Source organism: Macaca thibetana, chromosome 11 (genome assembly GCF_024542745.1).
Source record: "Macaca thibetana thibetana isolate TM-01 chromosome 11, ASM2454274v1, whole genome shotgun sequence".
Classification (NCBI taxonomy): Eukaryota; Metazoa; Chordata; class Mammalia; order Primates; family Cercopithecidae; genus Macaca; species Macaca thibetana.
In genome coordinates, this window is record NC_065588.1 from 76103418 (window position 1) to 76123637 (window position 20220).

Sequence of the window (20220 nt, forward strand, 5' to 3'; positions counted from 1 at the left end):
ACCCCATATATGGCTAGGGTTGCCCACTTATCTGTAGGAAGTGAGGGGCCAGTTTGGGGTTGGGAGGGTTTTGTTTGTTTGTTTAGGTAGGTTTTTAAAAATGGATTTAGGATGATTTCAATAAAAACTTTTGAAAGGCATGAGCATAAGTGTTACAGCTTTTCTAAAGAGAAAACTATGCAGAGAAATATTTTACACTGCACATTCTTTTAGACACAAATTTTAATGCTCAAGTTATCCGATAGGTTCTTTCAAGATCTTAACATTCTCCATCAAAAAAAGGGTAAATAGTTACGAACTATAAACTCTTAATTCGGATTTTTCAAAATAATCAATTAAATTATTTGTTAACAAGCAATTCAAAATTAATTGCTTCCAGTGTCTTTTACACTTCACATCTTAAGACTACAGTATTCCTTTTACTGACGAGAGAATCACATATTTTACAAAGGTGCTTAAAATGGCTCCCTTAGAAGTAGATCAAATTTGTACTTTAAGAGCAAAAGGATTTCATATTAAATCTATCTGTAAGTCTGTAGTGGAAAGTAAAAGAAAAACTATTTTAAAATTGTAACAGTATAGAACACGGAACATCCTACTTTGTATTCCTCTAGAAGTGGTACCCAACCTTGGCATCAGGAACCAGTTGCGTGAATGACAATTTTTCCACAGATGGGGGTTGGAGAGTGGGGCCAGATGAAACTGTTCTACCTCAGATCATCTTCAGGCATTAGATGCTCATAAAGAGCACACAACCTAGATACCTCAAAAGCACAGTTCACAATAGGGTCCGCGCTCCTATGAGAATCTAATGCCGCTGCTGATCTGACAAGAGGTGGACTGCAGGCAGTAATGCTAGCTCTCCAGTGTGTCGCTCACCTCCTGCTGTGTGGCCTGGTTCTTTACAAGTCATGGACCGACCTGTCCACGGCCCAGCCATTTGTGAACCTCTGCTCTAGAGGATCTAGCTCAGACTCTTAGAAAGTGAGTAATTAATTAATGACTCAACTGGATATATTTTTCTACCACTTAACCAAGATCTAGACTGCTTTAGAATTTAAAAGAAAGGAGGTCAATATTAAGAATTTTTTAGGCCGGCCACGGTGGCTCACACCTGTAATCCACTTTGGAAGGCCAAGGCGGGCAGATCACTTGAGGTTGGGAGTTCAAAACCAGCGCAGCCAACATGGTGAAGCCTCATCTCTACTAAAAATACAAAAAAAATTAGTCAAGCGTGGTGCCACGCACCTGTAATCCCAGCTACTCAGGAGGCTGTGGCAGGAGAATCGCTTGAACCTGGGAGGCGAAGTTTGCAGTGAGCCAAGACTACATCACTGCACTTCAGCCTAGATGACAGAATGAGACTCCATTTCCAAAAAAAAAAAAAAAAAAAAAAATTTTCAAAGTAAATACATTGAAATCCACAACAAAGTTTTTAATCTGTTTCATAAACACACAAATTCCATTATGTGCAAGAACAATATGCTAAGTATCTGATGCGAAGGTTTCAAAAATGTATTTCACAACATACAAATAACTCTAAAACTTAACTATTGATGATTTGAAGTAAAAAGATAAAATTCAATAAACCTTTAGTGAGCACCCACTATGTGCTAGGCTCTGGAAATACAAAAATGTGGACGATTAGGTCCTCAGAAGCTGTAAGGGACGACAAACACAAACACTATTCAGTAAAAAGTGTTTTTATTGCAGGAGAGGCAAAATATAAGGTACAGTGAACACCCCAGAGAAGAGAATGAGAATCTTGAACAATGACTAGAATTTTAACTGGCAAACGAGGGAGACAGCATAAAAAGCATGGCTAAAGGCATGGAAATAAAACATGTAAAGATCTGGTTAAAATGTCAGCAAGTTAACCCATTTCTATAAAGGATACAACACAATGGAGATATATCAACCATAAGCTAAAGGATAAAATGTATTATATCCAAATTCAGAGAGAGGAGTGACATCATCAGAGTGATACTGTTCAAAGATTAATATGATAGCAATATGCATGCTAGATTAAATCAGGGAGTGAACAGAGGCAGGAAAAACAATTAAGCTATTACTATACTCTAGGGATAAAAATAAGGTCAGGTGCGGTGGCTCACGCCTGTAATCCCAGCAGTTTGGGAGGCGGAGGTGGGTGGATCACCTGAGGTCAGGAGTTCAAGACCAGTCTGACCAACATGGAGAAACCGCATCTCTACTAAAAATACAAAATTAGCTGAGCGTGGTGGCACACTCCTGTAATCCCAGCTACTTGGGAAGCTGAGGCAGGAGAATCGCTTGAATCCAGGAGGTGGAGGTTTCAGTGAGCCAAAATAGCATCACTGCACTCCAGTCTGGGCAACAAGAGTGAAACTCTGTCTCAAAAAAAAAAAAAATAAAATAATAAAGGTATGAACCAGGTTGCCAGTAAAGAATGGCAAGGAAAAGAACTGATGCCAAGGTAATTGTAAAGAAAAGACTGAGCTAGAAGATAGACTGGATTATACATAGACAAGGGGAATGAGTAAACAATAACTAAAATGTTTAACTTGATCTAAAGATCACTGACAAAAACAGGGACATCAATGAGAAGAGTAGGCTTGATGAGGAAAGATAGACCTGTTGTAGGCTGAATTTAAAGAAATTCCTGACAATGATGTAAAACAGTCTTATAACCAAATTAATAGTACTTTAAAATAATTAGTTAAAAAGGATGCTGGTAAAGTCTAAAGAAGTACCTCTAATGTTAAGGGATAAACGTAAAATTATAATACTGAATTGCAACTATGAAAATCTATGTTTGAACAGCAAGAAATCCTTTGAAGAAATCACAAAGGTTAACGTGAATACAGTAGTTGCCATTCTATGGCAAAGGGGGTGAACTTGTATTTACTATATTACTACTTAAAAGACATTATTAAACATAAAATTGCAATACATTTAATAATATTTCATTTTAAATCAATACATAATCCAAAAAAATGGAAATGAGGCTTGGAGCTTTGCAGAAATGACGGAACTGTAAACTGACTTGGAAGTCACTGGCGCAGAGGAAAAAGAAAAGATTTTAAGGTTAAAATCAACAGGCTAAACTCAAAACTGCTAGAGAAAAATCTCAGCCCTGTATTTTATGCACACCAGTATCAGTAAGAATCAGCAATAAGGCATTCTATATATAACCTTATTAATCTCCTTAAATCTTCATAAAGTATGCCAAAATAGAGATATAATCACATACTGTAAAACTCTACCAGGTAGCTATGAAATCAGAAGCTGATTATTGCCCCATTGGTAATAATGAAATTCTACTCTAGACCTCGGTACTAGAAAACCGGAAATTTATATCTATGGTTAACTCTGTGCTGTTTTGTAGCTTTGGGGGTCAGGTCCCGGGTGGAGTGGGTGGGGAAGAAAGGCTATTCTGGAGACTAAGATAGGAAATTTGACAAGAAACACTGCTTTTTCTTCTATATAGAGAACATATTTCTATACAAAAAGAACAGCTGAAGACTGGATATCTTTTATAACTTCTAATGAGGGAGCACATTCAACAAATTAATAAACTTTTCAATATAAGCTGTTTATATTTAAAATAAAAGCAAAATACTAGATTTTGTATTTTGTAAAAGTATATTTGTGGGTTGTGACGTTCCTAAAACTTTTCTCTAGGCAATGAAATTTAGAACACTTGATCAAAACCAAAAAGTAAATAAATATTCAAAAAAGAATAAACGATAATTAACCCAGTAAAACATTTTAGGTATTCTATGATCTTTTGAGGTTAAATTTTTAAAAAACTATTCAAGGACTATTAAATCAGTGATTTTAGTACTTCGAATTAAGTATGGAAAACAAGCTAAGTTTAGAGATTTTTCTTAAAAGTTTAAAATTTTCTTGTGTGTGTGTTTATTTACTGTCTTTCACTAGCTGTTGTCCTAAATTTGCCCAAAGTGAACTCCCTATTTTCATAGTAACAATGGGAAAAAAGTACAAGAGTTGATAAATAAGAAATGAGAGTGAAGAAAACATAACAAAAATTTTAATGCTTGATATTTTAAAGATTTTGGCTTCATTGATTTAAGGAATTTGCAGATAAGGAAAAATGTTATGGAAAAGGGGAGGCGGTTGGAAATTATCGGGTCAAACACTCATAGTGACAAAAAGTGACAGAAAGGTATTATGCAAATGGTGTAAATTTAGAAACTTCTGTTTAAGTGTTTGTCAACTAAAACAAAATACCCAATAAAGATACAGCTACACAACACCAAACTGACCACTGAATTCAGTTAATCAGGAAGACATTGGTAAGTCTGACAATTCTTGCAACATGTGAATATTGAGAGGAGGAAAAAAGATCTTAAGAAGACAGTTAAATGTATTTTCTCTTCCTCCCTAAACCACTATTACAACAATGTAAATATCAAAAATTTTCGTCTTCCTCCAGGCCAATACAATTGGGTTCCTCCACAACAATAGTAACTTTAAATTTCTATTTGACGATTTGAATAAAACATATTGATGTGAACAATTATCCAATTATCCTGACCTCCTACAGTAATAATCAAAATCTATTTCACACTAAAACACTAAAACGTGTAAAGTACACTTGAAAGAAATTTGAAGATTCATCTTACATAATTACATTATCATTTTTAATGCCAAAAGTTTCTTTCATTCTCAACACCATGGTTTTAAAATCTTAAGAGTTATGATATGCCTTAAATAAACTTCACCCAAATAAAAAGTTTGCTATGCATTAGAGAATCTAAATTAATGAAATAGAGAAAACGCTAGATACCCTGTTATATTTTTACTGGGTGCCACATTTTTAATTCCATATTTGTCCTGCAATTTGTCAATAATTTCAATGTATCCAGTCAACTTTGTAAACAAAGGCTATACTCCAAGTCTGATACGAGAATTCCATTACATAAAATTTAAAATGGTCATCACTCCCTTAAACAGTAAGCAATACAAGGAAAAATGTCACTACACACCTCTTTTAAAAAGGCATCAAGTTAATATTCATGAAATATAATAAAGCCTTGAGTTTTCAACCTCCCAAACAAGTTTTTACTACAGCATTACTCGAAATAAGGCTATGCATCTTCCACATACAACCAAGACAACTTTGAGATAGCTTACAAGTCTTTTCATTGTAAGGGAAAGCTATTGCTGCAAAGTCATTTTCTATTATAGTTATTCCAAGTTGCCCGCCAAGAAAATCGAAAAAGCCTATGTCTTGTCACCTATTACCATCACTTAAAAATTGCTTTTTATGCAGAACTCTACATGGTTGTGTTGCTTTTGGCCTGTTAAAGGCAAGGCAACATTATCTCTGGATTGCCAATAGTTTCTCCTTATTTGGCTAACATTGAGAGATCCCAATCAGACTACTATAAAACTTTAACATGCACAAAGCATCCATTTTGAGAAAAGTTTGTGACCAGTCTTTTTTTCTTCCCACCCCCAAAAGAAAAATCAGAGCTTGGTAACCGGCTTTGAAAAGAGTGTCCCCTATTTATTCTTCTCTTTCTAACACCAGTGCACACCCCAGGACCTGGGGCTCAAGGATCTCTGACATTGCGGCAAACTTCGAGTATCAGACTCAACACGTTCCGGTCCGGAGGTGGGCAAACCCTTTAGAGGGCTTCCTTACTCTACCCATTTCCATCCCCTTCCTTTCAGCCGGTGCAGATCAGCTAATTACACCCTGTTTTCCCCTCCCCAGTGACCAAGAGTAATAAATGAGAAAACAGGAAATCGTTCGCTCAGGGCACTCGGCTTAGGGCTCTAGATTACTATTATCATCATCATTTGTAATCAAGTCCTCAAAAGTGCAACAAATCCAATGCCTACCTACAAGTCAAAGATGTTCATCTGCCTAAGCGTCCCTAATGCCTCTTGTTAGTTTTCTTCCTTCAGCATCCACCCCTCCGAATTTATCACTGACACGGGGGCCCAGGCACAACCCCACTACACCCCTCCTTGTCTCGACCCCAAATCCCAGACTCATCGCACCAATGGCCCTGGGGCCCCAAGACGACCACAGTTCCTTTTCCCCTGTGCCCCGGAAATCACCCGGTTCCCAACTCCACCAGCAACTGTTCTGAAGGGGGCCTCAAGCCCAGCGCCCTCCCCTCCACCAGCTCTCCCTCCCGCCCTCTCGGGAAACCGCCCCCTCACCCCGCAGCAGGGAGTCTCCCGCCGCCCCCAGCCTCAAGAGGTGGAGAACTGAGGGCAGGCCCCGGCGGGAGGCCGACGAGGACCCTCAGGGTCAGGAGAGCCGGCGACTGGGCGCACAGACCTGGTGCAGGGCAGTGAGTCCGTCCACATTGGCGTAATTGATGTCGGCGCCGCGGTGCAGCAGCTTGAGGACCTCGTCCGTGTCCCCGCTGGAGCAAGCAGCCAGGAAGACGGCGCCATCGTCGAACTTCACCTTGGTCTTCTGGCGCTTCACCACCGGAGGCTCGAGGTCCGTCTCGGAGCCGATCCAGCGCTTCAGCTGCTCGTTCCGCTTCTGCTTCGCGTCCGCCATCTTCATCCCCTCTCCTGCCGCCGGGTCTTCTTATCGCGAGGGGTGGAAGGGGGAGGCGGAGAGGGAAGAGAGGGGAGGCAGGGGGTGTGTGAATGTTTCTATGAGTGAGGGCCAGAGGAAGGCTGGGAACCGGGAGGAGACGCTCGAGACTTCCAGTATCCCACAGAGCACTGGGGCGGCGCGCCCGGCCGAGCGGACCTCCTTTCCTACAACAGAAGCCCTCCCGCCCCCAGCACGGCCACCCGTCACCGGCGGCCAATCTAACGTAACTTCGCGAGATCCGGACTGGGAGGTGCCCTTCGACCAGTGCGCATGCGCCCTGGGCCTGCGCCCGCCCCAGGAAAGGCGCTCCCGTGAACTGCGGCGGGGGTGGCTGGGCCACCGGAGGGAAGCGGGTGTGGCCCAGGCAGCGGGGGCTGGGACAGACCTGGAAAGGAGGAAGCGGGGAAGAAGGTTGTTCTGCCGGGCTGGGGGCTCCCGGTAATCCGGAGGCCAGCAGTGGAACTGTAAGGGTCTACAGGGCAGATCTGCCTCCCGGCCTGTTTCAGCTACGCCGAGTCGTTGGCTCAAGGCGGAGGATTTTCCTATTGGCTGCGTTATTTGAATGGAATGGAGGATAGGTCGTGAAGTAGGTGCTGGTGGTTGCTCTAAGGAACTCAGATGAACTTGGGCATGTCAGAATTAATAACCTTTTAAAAGTGAGGTCTGTGTAGCCGAGGGTTTTAATGGTAAGTTCTTGAGGTGACCACCTATTGGCCAGGGTTGACCTGCGGTAATTGCGGTGGCTTCCTGCCAACCCCCACTTTAGAAATGTTTTTCCTCTTCTCTTTACTTTTGTTTTGCTTTCTCTCACGCTTGAGTTCTCTTCCTTCAGTGCTTTAAGCCTGTTTCGTAGGACCCATGATGAGCTTAGCTCAGCCTGATTACTGGTCCTTACCTTTTAAGGGATTTCTGGTTACAGCTCCATCTCTTTCTAAGGAGGGTTAGAGACCTAGCTGCGTCTAGTATTTAAACGGAATGTTAATGAAGGCTATTAATTCAACCACTATTTTTTGAATACCTACTATGAGCCAGTAACTGTACTAGGCACTGAATATACAATGAAAAATACGACATTTATTTGAACCACCTCTTGAGTTCACTTGCCCAAACAAGACTGTAATTTATCATCTTCATAAAAAAAGACTTTAACTTTGCCTTGTATGACCACACGCACACACACATAGGATTTGTAATACTGATGTCTTATGAGCCATCTATCTACAATCTCCACCAATTGATTTTACTGAACACTATATCGTTATTATCCACTACTATTTTTAGAGCATTTAGAAAAGTCAAAATAAAAACCACAAAACCTTACCATGGAAGATTAGGGGTCGTCTAGATAGAGTCCCTCAAGAACTAGATAATTTACTTAATTTTACCCAGAAGTAGGATTAGAATTCACTCAGCAAATACTATGCACCTGTTCTGGGTAAGGCATTGTTTTGGGTGCTGGAGATAGAGCAGTGAACAAATAAGCTTTTCTTACTGTCAGCATAATGCCTTTTCCAGTAGACTACACAGCCTATCATATTGAGAAAATTATTGAGTAAAATATAATTAAGAAACTACTCTGCCTGTGAGACAATTTTCTGAACCACAATTAATAGGATAGTAATAGAATCCAGGTTAGGGTAAAAATATTTCCTCTGAAAACATTGTAGAAATAGAAAATGAATGTAATATTCATAAGATGTACCATTGTATGTTCATAACATACATTAATGATAACATCAGACCTTTGAATATTCATGGTGTTAGGTGCTGAAAAACATTGTTAGCAGTGAAATGCAAAATCCCTATCCACAGAATACAGCTCAGAATAAAAGAAAGGAACTTGAGGATTTCCTTATCAGCTCCTCTCTCTACCTAGGCAAACTGACAGCATATACTGTTTTCCAAGAATGTTATGGCATATTTGGTAGCTCTTAAAAGTGCCCTTGAAATATAGATGGGTATCTCAAGTTTTCATTCAGGCAAAAGGAGTTTAGTGGGAAGTATGCTATTCCTGATTCAAGCACTTATTTCAGGATGCAAAATTAATAATAGTTTATTAATAAAACATAATTAAGTTCATTCAGTTCCCAGAAGCTGTCAGGGAAAAACCAACCAACCAACCAACACCAAGACTGTTATCATGTGCAAATTTCACTGAATTTAGTTTTTCTTCTTTCGTGACTCTAAGGTTCAAGATACTCTATGTTAATATTGAAAGTGCTCTTCAACTGCCACCTACTTTGTCTTTAGGGAGGTTTTTTTTTTTTAATTGTTGTTAGTGAATTAATGGTACTGAAGACCTTGGGTTAATTCCAGAACAAGCAAAATTTTTTATTGACACACACAGTCCCGGCACAGTGACTCACACCTGTAATCCTACCACTTTGGGAGGCTGAGGAGAACTCTGTCCAGGAGTTCGAGGCTGCAGTGAGCTATCTGCACTACAGCCTGAGCGACAGAGCTAGAACCTATCTTTACAAAAAAAAAAAAAAAAAAAAAAAAAAAAAAACACAGACACAAATTATCCCTAATTTAAATCTGAGATACTAATTTACGTTTATACACTTGAGAATAGAACAGTCAACAAAGACCTTGTTTCTAAATCTTCTGTATTCTACACCTGGGCCAAACTCTCTTCCATTGCATAATAATTTCTTTCCGATGTTTTATTTAAGAACCTGAAGAAAAGGCTGGGCAGGGTGACTCATGCCTGTAATCCCAGCACTTTGGGAAGCTGAGGTGGGCGGATCACCTGAGGTCACTAGTTCGAGACCAGCCTGGCCAACATGGCAAAACCCCTGTCTCTACTAAAAATAAAAATATTAGCTGAGTGTGGTGGCATGCACCTGTAATCCCAGCTACTCGGGAGGCTGAACCCGAGAATACAGGAGAATTACTTGAACCAGAAGGCAGAGGTTGCAGTGAGCCAAGATCACACCACTGCATTCCAGCCTGGGTGACAGAGCAAGACTCTGTCTCAAAAGTAGAAAAAAAAAATTTTTTTGGAGAAAAGTTTACAATCTGTTCACATCATAATTTATTTAGTCCTACACAGGGAGTTGACCAGAACCAACACGGAACCACCCTAACTTGCTTCAGACTCCATTGCTAGATCAATCCTGATTTCTAGATCATAGCATCTAATCCTTTGCCTTGCCTCTGGATTACAAGGTGAGTTTCTAATTTACTTTAGGGTAAATTTTCTGCCACATCCGACTTCATTTCAAGAAACTAAGCCTATCACAGTACAAGTAATAGCTGATATGCTCATGAAACTTCTTTGGTCTCCCAAAACTGGGAATCAGATGAGTGTCTGGCAACAATCTAAAGTGCAGTTATGCTGCTAAAGAAATAACTCATCTTCATTGCACATGACTCCCAACCTGTATCACGTGTCAGAATGTCACATGTCCCTTTCATAGGAATTAATTTAATATTTCCCAAACTTTATCAATTTTGTTGCCAAATTTAAGAACCACAAATACTGGTATTTCCTTAATGTTTTCTTTAACCTTTTTAAGACAAATTTATTTTAAAGCAACATTTTGTTGCTTTGGTAAGTGAAAAACATTTTCACTTGACATAAGACTGTTAAAGCAAATACAATGAAAACAAAACATTAGTTAGGTTGTCTGTCAAGGGCCTGAGCCCAAGCCATGCTCTCAGTTTGTTAAAAAAGGGATATTGGTAAGGGTTGGACATACGAGCATCAATCTAAGATTTTTCAATTTAGCATAATCAGAAAGATTAAAAGATAGTGAAAAAAGAATATTTTGCTAAGTGCTTCACTGTTGTTTTAATGTTACATCTACCTGTTATAACATTACCTCATGTACCACCAGTCTACGTGTCCTACACTTTAGGAAGCTGGCTGACTTTAATTAGTGTGTGTAATAATAATTATGACTAATTAAGTGAAGGTTACAGGATAGGCCTTAGTGGCACACCCAACTCAAGGTGTCAAGGCAAGGAATTGGCAGGAAGGCCAATTTGTATGAAATATCTGTACTGAAGGAATTTCAAAAATAAGAGTCATTCTCCATGGCACTGAAATTACAAGAATAAATTACAAGATGAAGTTTTCTTCAATATCTGGAAGGCAAGTTTAAGTGCATGAGTTCTGTCTTGGATCACTAGTATTTAGTTGAGGGATCCATTCAATTGTCCTTCAAATCAAATCCCAGGAAAAGCTTTAAAATTCCTTTACAGACCAGAGTGCAAAAACAAAGTAAGGTATTCATGAGAACCAAAACATGCTGACCATGCTTAATTTTGGCAGGTGGGAATATCAGCTTCATGTGGTTGTCTTAAAGATTAAATGAATAATGTATGTGAGAGAGAAAAAAATTTGAGATTTTGTTTGTGTTCTTGTATTTGCCTTTTCCTTCCCTTATTTAAACTGATAGCAACTCTGCTTCCTTGCCTCAGGGCAGGTTTATGGCAAGGAAGAAAGCAGAAGTTGCTTTCAAAACATTTTCCCTCCTAACTTGAAATGTCCACCCACCAATTTCTATTTAATAAGAGTTTAGGGCTAGTGATCTGATTGGAATTAGTATATGAGGGTGCTAGAAACTTAATGAAGTTCTATTTGCATAGCACTATAAATCAATAAAAATAGCAGTTTTCTAAATTTGCCTTTATTTTCACTTTACAAAAATTTTGACCATAATTCCATGGAATGTTATTTTTACTTAGGGTGGAACCAAGCAGAGGGGTTCACACAAGCCATCCTTGGGTGTTTCCATGGGAAAGAAGGATTTCACTGAGAATAATAAGTGACACCAAGGCTCAAAAGAATGAGAGAGAAGTCTGTGGTCTCTTGAACAGTAAGGATTTGCTCACAGATCTCTGGAAGTAGCCAGAATGTGACAGGATCTCAAAATGAATGGCTGCTTCATGGAGGCTGGTACGTAAGCCTGGGACTCCCACTAGCCAAACATAGCTGTACCACAAACATGGCTGAAATGTAGCAGTTTGGTGGATCTGAGGTCAGTCAGTAAAAATGTATTGATTGGCACCTGTTCTTTGTCAATCATTATTCTGGGTTCTGGGGACACAGGAGTGAATGAAACAAATGAAGTACCTGCCATCAATGAGCTTACGTTCTAGTGAGGAGGGACAGAAAATGAATACATTTTAATTCAGATACCGCTAAATGTAGTGAAGAAAAAAATTGGGCTAAAGAGAGCAAAAAACAATTTCTGAAGTTACTCGCAGTAAAGAGTGGGAGAAGAAAAGATACTGATTTAACCGGGAAAGATCTGAGCTGAGGGTGTATCCAGGTTTTCTGGAACCTGATATTGTTACAGTTTAGAGATTCTTCTTTAAGAAAAAGGATTTAAAATTACAAATAATTAAGTTCAGGGCCTTGGAAGGGGTCCACTCAAGTGAACAGAAAATTATGTGCTCCTTATAAAATATATGATTTAAAACTACAACAGTGGCTGGGCGTGGTGGCTCATGCCTGTAATCCCAGCATTTTCCCAGCACTTTGGGAGCTGAGGCAGGTGGATCACGAGGTCAAGAGATCGAGACCATCCTGGCCAACATGGTGAAACCCCGTCTCTACTAAAAATACAAAAATTAACTGGGCATGGTGGTGTGTGCCTGGTGTCCCAGCTACTTGGGAGGCTGAGGCAGGAGAATCACTTGAACCTGGGAGGCGGAGGTTGCGGTGAACTGAGATTGTGCCACTGCACTCCATCCTGGCGACAGAGTGAGACTGTCTCAAAAGAAAAAAAAAAAAAACTGTAACAGCAATTGAGTGTATAAACACTCAATTTGTTTCCTCAGATCTATAACCAAGGATTCTAGAACATGTGTGTCAAAACCCAACTCTCAGTTTTATTAGGTATCACTTAACATCAGTTTAAATCATTCATTTATTCACCATTCATTAAGCCAGTATTTCTGAGTACCCTATTGGTACTCTGTATGTACCAAGCCCTGTGTTAGTGCTAAAACTATAACAATGTAAACACTCATTCCCTGCAATCAACAATGTATACTGACCAAAGATTCAATTCCATGATCAAGCATAGCACCATTAATAGTAGAGCCACCTCCATTATGTGCCTAAGCATTACGTAAATTTTAGCCTGAGTTTAACCAGGCCTTTCAGATCAACTGTCACTTTACTAGAAACATGGAAGTAACATATTAAATGATACCACACATACTTAATCAGAAAAACCTGAAATGTAGGTTAATCTCTAGGGCACTGGCCTGGTCTCTTTTAAAGTCAGTGTTGTAAAAAACTTAAATAAAAATGTTCTAGATTAAAAGATACTGAAAACCATAATGACCAATTAAGCTTGTAAATTTTGATTAGGTTCCAGTTTGGAAAAAAGTTATATATAATTGATTATTGGAAAACTTGAATATGGATTGTGTTTTAGATGATATTGAGGAATTTTTGTTATTTCTGTTCTAAGATGTAATAATAATGTGATTTTGTAGGAATGTATCCTTAATTTAAGGAGATGAGTATGTTAAATATGATGTTGACAACTTCCTTTCAAATGATTTCATGAAATAAAAAATAAATACAAATGCATGTAAGTAGATAATGCAAGTTTGGTAAGATTTTAATTTCTGAATTTAGGTCACAGGTATCCAAGTATCTTTTACTATTTTTTCAACTTTGCTGTTTGATATTTCTTACAATAAAATATTGAGGGAGATAAAGAATGGATTATGGGAGACCGTGTTGTGATTCTCTAATAATTAGAGTCAATGCCATTACTCCAGAGATATTTGGACATGTGGGTGAGGTGTTTTTGATTATCAAAATGATTGTGGAACACTACTGTGGTTTAGTGAGGAAGAGAGTAATAACTAAATAATTTGCAATGTGTGGGAATTTTCCAAACAATAACTAAGTACCCTTCCCAAAATGCTAATAACCCCTGTTGAGAAATACTAAAATTAAACCCATAAATAGCTCATACAAAAAATATTTCCTTGACCTTATATACAACTCTAATGTTTGTTCTCCAGTTCACAAAACAAAGTACTCCTGATAAAAAGTCATCTATATTCATGGTTTACATGTCCATGTTTTCTTTCTTTCTTTCTTTCTTTTTTTTTTATTATACTTTAAGTTCTAGGGTACATGTGCACAACCTGCAGGTTTGTTACATAGGTATACATGTGCCATGTTGGCTTACTGCACCCATCAACTCGTCATTTACATTAGGTATTTCTCCTAATGCCATCCCTCCCCCAGTCCTCCAACCTGCAATAGGCCCCCCGTGACGTTCCCTGCCCTGTGTCCAAGTTTCCTTACTGTTCAGTTCCCACCTATGAGTGAGCTCATGTGGTGTTTGGTTTTCTGTCCTTGTGATAGTTTGCTAAGAATGATGGTTTCCAGCTTCATCCATGTCCCTGCATCCTTTTTTATAGCTGCATAGTATTCCATGGTGTATATGTGCCACATTTTCTTAATCCAGTCTATCGTTGATGGACATTTGGGTTGGTTCCAACTCTTTGCTATTGTGAATAGGGCTGCAATAAACATACGTGTGCATGTGTCTTTATAGTAGCATAATTTATAATCCTTTGGTTATATACCCAGTAATGAGATCTCTGGGTTAAATGGTATTTCTAGTTGTAAATCCTTGAGGAATCACCACACTGTCTTCCACAATAGTTGAACTAATTTACACTCCCACCAACCGTGTAAAAGTGTTCCTATTTCTCCACATCCTCTCCAGCATCTGTTGTTTCCTGACTTTCTTTTTTTTTTTTTTTTTTTTTTTGAGATGGATTCTTGCTCTGTCACCCAGGCTGGGGTACAGTGGCACCATCTCTGCTCACTGCAAACTCCACCTACTAGGTTCATGCCATTCTCCTGCCTCAGCCTCCTGAGTAGCTGGGACTACAGGCACCCGCCACCACACCCGGCTAATTTTTTTTTTTTTTTTTTGGTATTTTTAGTAGAGACGGGGTTTCACCGTGTTAACCAGGATGGTCTTGATTTCCTGACCTCGTGATTCCCCCGCCTCGGCCTCCCAAAGTGCTGGGATTACAGGCGTGAGCCACTGTGCCTGGCCTGTTTCCTGACCTTTTAATGATTGCCATTCTAACTGGCGTGAGATGGTATCTCATTGTGGTTTTGATTTGCATTTCTCTGATGACCAGTGTTGGTGAGCATTTTTTCATGTGTCTCTCGGCTGCATGAATGTCTTCTTTTGAGAAGTGTCTGTTCATATCTTTTGCCCACTTTTCGATGGGGTTGTTTGGTTTTTTTCTTGTAAATTTGTTTAAGTTTTTGTAGATTCTGGATATTAGTCCTTTGTCAGATGGGTAGATTGCAAAAATTTTCTCCCGTTCTGCAGGTTGCCTGTTCATTCTGATGGCAGTTTCTTTTGCTGAGCAGAAGCTCTTTAGTTTAATTAGATCCCATTTGTCTATTTTTGCTTCTGTTGCCATTGCTTTGGCTATTTTAGTCCTGAAGTCCTTGCCCATGCCTGTGTCCTGCATGGTATTGCCTAGGTTTTCTTCTAGGGTTTTTATGGTTTTAGGTCTAACATTTAAGTCTTTACTCCATCTTGAATTGATTTTTGTATAAGTTGTAAGGAAGGGATCCAGTTTCAGCTTTCTACATATATCCATGTTTTCTGTTCATTCCTCAGTCCACTCAAGTTTGGTTCAACAACCACCTTCCTTTAAACTAGTTTTATCAGGATTAGCACTGATGTCTTTGCTGAATCCAAAGGGTGCTTTACATTATTTGACCATGGTGAATATTTCCTCCCTCTGGAAATTTTCCCTTGTCTTCCATGATACTACTTTCTTCTGGGTTTTCCTAACTCTCTAATTGCTTTTCAGACTCCTATTATAAGCCCCCTTTTTCTTTGCCTACATCTTATTTCACAGGTTTCATCTTTAGCTCTCTTTTCTATTTAATTTTTCTCAGATCCCCACCTCAAGGCAAAATATTGCACCTAAGGCCCATACCTATTTACACAACTGCCTACTGACATGAAATCTTCAAGCCTAACACACATGAAATGGAACTTAATATCCCCTCACATACACTTCCTTCTCTTATAGGCTTTATTTCAATTAATGACTAGGATCTACTTAATGCTTTAGGAACCTATCCAAGAGACATGGATTCCAAATGGCAAGGGAGGGGAGTGGTAGGGAAACAGATGGCTTCCAGGAGGAGGTGACACTTAAGCTAGGTGACTAATCAAGGGAGAATTGAATGAGGTATTTGGAAGTGATGCAATGTGAGTTAGGGAGGACACTCTATGTGCAGGAATAGAAGCAAAAGCACAAAGGAAAATAATGCTACACTTTTTTTCTGAAAGTGGAGAGTAACTCAGAATTGATGAAGTATACTTTTTTTTGGGGGGGGGGCAGGAAGAATGGGCAAGAGATATGGTTGGTAAGGTAGGCAGAAAATAGATCATGAAGAATCTTTTATGCCATTCTAAGGAATCTGGATCTTATCCTATCAGGTCAGAGTTCACAAGTTGATTGTTCACAGACTACACAAGTGGCTTGTTTGGCTTATGCCGTGCTTTAAAACTTGATGAATTATTTGTTGACATTTAAAAGCTAAACGATTTCACATAAAATCTGGATTTCCAGTCTCTTTTGAAGACCTGGAAGTTCTGGCCACATTTTCTCACATTTGACAGGCTCTAATGTCACCACTCTGCAATAGTCCCCATCTAATCTGCTTTGTTCAGTTGTCACTTGGTGCTACCTGTCTGGCCCCTGAGAGCTTTGGCAGTTGCTACTTCTGCTTCAGATGATGAGAAATTATTGAAGCAAGAGAGTAATACCAGATATTTGGGTCAGAAAGATCATTCTGGAAGAAAAATAGAGGACAGGTGCTGGGGCATAGGGAAGAGTGCCCTAAAGAAATGAATGCAAATTCTAGAGTAACAGTGCATGTGTTTACAGAGGGAGAACAAACATCACTTTGCCCCAGACACCATTTATCCTCCTAAACCACTGTATAGCTCAGAGGAGACAAGACTCATGCAGTACTGAGGTGACAGCTGAAGATGGCCTCAGAGCAGTGACAGTACAGATGGAGAAGAGGGGCCAGGAATCAATAAAGCTTAATTATTGATTGTATGTGGCATGTAAAAACTGGAAGGAATATAAAATAATTTCCAAGTGAATGATAGAGAACAAGGTGCTAAAAATTCTCACTTATCACACTAATAAAAGACTTCTGTATTAATTGAACAAATTTGCTTTCATAATGATTACCTTACTAGATCTATTTTCACATATGCCTAGTAACTATAAATTAGTCAATTATACATCATTTCTAAGTAAAACTCCAGGAAAGGTAATTAAATGCAAAATGAATGGAAATTTTAAGAACTTAACGATCACTAGGAACAACTAAAGGTTTTCTGAGAAATGAGCCATGCTAAATTAGGCTCGCTCATCATTTTGTTGCTTGTGTGTTTGTTTTGTTAAGAATGCTGGGGTAAGTCAGTATCACGTAGCGATAGAGTCTGAGAGAGTAGGCGCAATTAATAAAACTTCTCTAAGCTGCTTTGTCTTGATAGGTACATGGTAGTCATTGCATTTCTTAACCTGAACACATTATTTCTCATACTGTATCAGCTTTCCATTTTTCTTTTTTCTTTCTTTCTTTCTTTTTTTTTTTTTTTTTTTTTTTTTTTTTTTTGAGACGGAGTTTTGCTCTTGTTGCCCAGGCTGGAGTGCAATGGCGCGATCTTGGCTCACCGCAATCTCCGCCTCCCGGGTTCAAGCGATTCTCCTGCCTCGGCCTCCCGGGATTACAGGCATGCACCTGTAATTTTGTATTCTTAGTAGAGATGGGGTTTCACCATGTTGGTCAGGCTGGTCTCAAACTCCTGACCTCGTGATCTGCCCGCCTTGGCCTCCTAAAGTGCTGGAATTACAGGCGTGAGCCACCGCGCCCGGCCAGCTTTCCATTTTTCGAAATGATTCTCCACATTATCCTAGTTTATCTTTTTCAATTTTACTTTCCATTTTTAATTTTTTCATTTGGTTTTCAGTCACTAATTGAGTGACAGTGTTTTCTTCTACCTGTTGAACTTTAGATATTTCTAGTTTTGCCAAACTATATGACTTTTATTTAAATCCTCAATATTATTACACCTACTGTATATATCTTTACCTCTCTGACTCATAATCTCATTTCTCATACACACATGTGTACACACACAATATATGTGTATATATATTCTATAATATACTATATGTAAATTAATTATTTTACTTGCTTTCATTTTTCATTATTTTCAAATTCATCCTTTTGAGTTTTATCCATGTCTTATTTTTATTATTATAGATAAAATTCTATATGACATTCTTTTCATATCTTTTATACCCTATTATATAGTTACTCCAGTAACTACATAATATACATATAATATATACATATAATGTACATAATAGACATATAAAAATAAAGAAGCTTGTATATGTTTCATTCATACCTATGGTGGTAAAAGAAGATATGAAAAACATACTGAGAGGAATAAGGGTTAGATTTGCCACATGCATATAGATTTGTAAGACATGAACAAGTTGAAATTATAAATGAGAATGACTTTATTTTTAATTACATCCAAGTAGGCAAACAGCCAAGATCTTTCTGTCTGAGAAAGTAATTAATTTTCACTTTTCTTTAGAATAGGTTAAAGACAAATTTTAGAGTAGATAAGAAAGCTGTTTCTCTGTTCATTTTCATAAAAATCACTGCAATATTCTAATCTCCCAGGAATAGGAAATGTTTATATGGCATCAGATTAGTTGAGATCTGAAGTGAAAGCTTGAAAACCTGTTTCAGTGACATTGTTCTTATACTTTTATAGCATTCTTGTGTTTTTTACTGTGACACTCTGTCTGGTTCCCTTTATCTCCAGATTCCTATTACAGGTCAACCCTGTTTACTTCATCTCTAGAGGTAAAAGTTGACATAGTGTGTTTTTCTCAATTGTAAAGGTTTCTGGTATGCTATTGACTTAATTCTGAAAGTAAGACAAATATAAGAAGAAAAAAGGAAAGAACTAATTTTGGCACTGTGAAGCTGTTTTAGATATTGATCATGGTGATGTTTATATGAGAGTATACATTTGTCAAAGCTCACAGAACTATACATGAAAAAAGCTGAAGCTTACTGTGGGTAAATTATATTTCACTAAAAAGAGAGAGAGAACCTAAGACTGTCAGTCACAGCCAGGAAAAACTCCTATGCCATATTCAAATATCACATTCATATTCAGATGAAAATTTTTCTGTTAATACAGTAAATATTACTGATGTGACCTATATAAATCCATTTTAGCTTATCTACTTTCATCTTCAAAACTTTGAATGAAAATAGCTTCTCAAAAGCCATTCACACGCTAATCATTGGTTTTTCAGAAGTTTACATTTAAATATAAGTTAACAGTACTAAATTGGTTAATTAAGTGTGGTTGATGGCCAGCCTCCAGGATGGCCCACAGTGCATCTTGCCTCGGGGTGTTCACACCCCTGTGTAGATCACTTCCACAGTGAAAGGGGCTGATATATGTAAGGAACAGGATATTGAGGAAATGGCAGTGTGACTTCTCATCCTAGGCCATAAAAGCATTATTAAAAGTTTCTGCTTTGCTCTCTCAGGGTAACATACTCATTGCGGAGGAAGCCAATTGCCTTGCTGAAAGGATACTCAAGCAGCCCTATGGAGATGTCCACAGAGCAAGGAACTGTTCCCTGTGAGGAAGCCATCTTAGAAGGGCATCCTCAAGCCTGAGTAAAGCCGTCTCGTGACTGATGTCTTTTTTTGAGACGGAGTCTCACTCTGTACCCAGGCGGGAGTGCCGTAGCAGGATCTCGGCTCACTGCAACCTCCGCCTCCCAGGTTCAAGCGATTCTCCTGCCTCAGCCTCCCAAGCAGCTGGGATTGGCTAATTTTTGTATTTTTTTAGTAGAGACGGGGCTTCACCATGTTAGGCTGGTCTCGAGCTCCTGACCTCCGGTGGTCTTTCCGCCTCTGCCTCCCAAAGTGCTGGGATTACAGGCGTGAGCCACCGCTGCCAGCAGATTGATGTATTAAATGCGACCTATGATAGACCTAGAGCCATGCCACCCTCAGATTCGTGACCCATAGACACTGTGAAATAATAAATGCTCATTGTTGTTTTAAGCTGCTAAGTTTGGGGAATATTTTTGTTATATTGCAATAGACAATAAATACACTAATATTTTATTTTTCTGAAATATATTCAAACTCATATACTCTAGGACCAGCTACACTGACACAGAATACCATTTGCTGGAATTTTAAGCTCAATGATATTAATTAATAAAGTGAAGATATTGAAATATGTAGACAACACATTGATTCTAACTTCTAATACAAACAAGATGCTGAAGGCTGAAGAAGTGATAGTTTTTTTTTTGTTTGTTTTGTTTGTTTTTTTGGTCAGAGCCTGTTTATTTCAAGGAACTGAAACCTAATCAGAGTAGTTTAAGTAAAAACAGGATATAGTCCCAGCTACTCGGGAGCCTGAGGCAGGAGAATGGTGTAAAACCGGGAAGCGGAGCTTGCAGTGAGCTGAGATCCAGCCACTGCACTCCAGCCTGGGCGACAGAGCGAGACTCCGTCTCAAAAAAAAAAAAAAAAAAAA

General features: G+C 38.8%; 1 protein-coding gene and 1 long non-coding RNA gene across 15 annotated transcripts in view; one reads left to right on the forward strand and one right to left on the reverse strand.

The window, feature by feature from the left end:
• Positions 1-7146, reverse strand: part of PPP1R12A (protein phosphatase 1 regulatory subunit 12A) — a 162583-nt gene extending 155437 nt beyond the window's left edge. For 9 of the 10 annotated variants that reach the window (XM_050749246.1, XM_050749243.1, XM_050749240.1 and 6 more), the window contains exon 1: positions 6302-7146. In XM_050749246.1, the coding sequence (XP_050605203.1) occupies positions 6302-6538 (237 nt within the window). In that variant the 5' untranslated portion in view covers positions 6539-7146. The remainder of the gene's footprint in view (positions 1-6301) is intronic. The other variant, XM_050749244.1, reaches the window with a different exon arrangement.
• The window catches only part of LOC126931246 (uncharacterized), a 54865-nt gene continuing 41532 nt past the window's right edge, over positions 6888-20220 (forward strand). For 4 of the 5 annotated variants that reach the window (XR_007717799.1, XR_007717797.1, XR_007717796.1 and 1 more), the window contains exons 1-3: positions 7051-7260; positions 9620-9745; positions 11270-11480. This is a non-coding gene — a long non-coding RNA (uncharacterized LOC126931246). Of the gene's footprint in view, positions 7261-9619; positions 9746-11269; positions 11481-19210; positions 19870-20220 lie in introns of those variants that run through there. The other variant, XR_007717795.1, reaches the window with a different exon arrangement.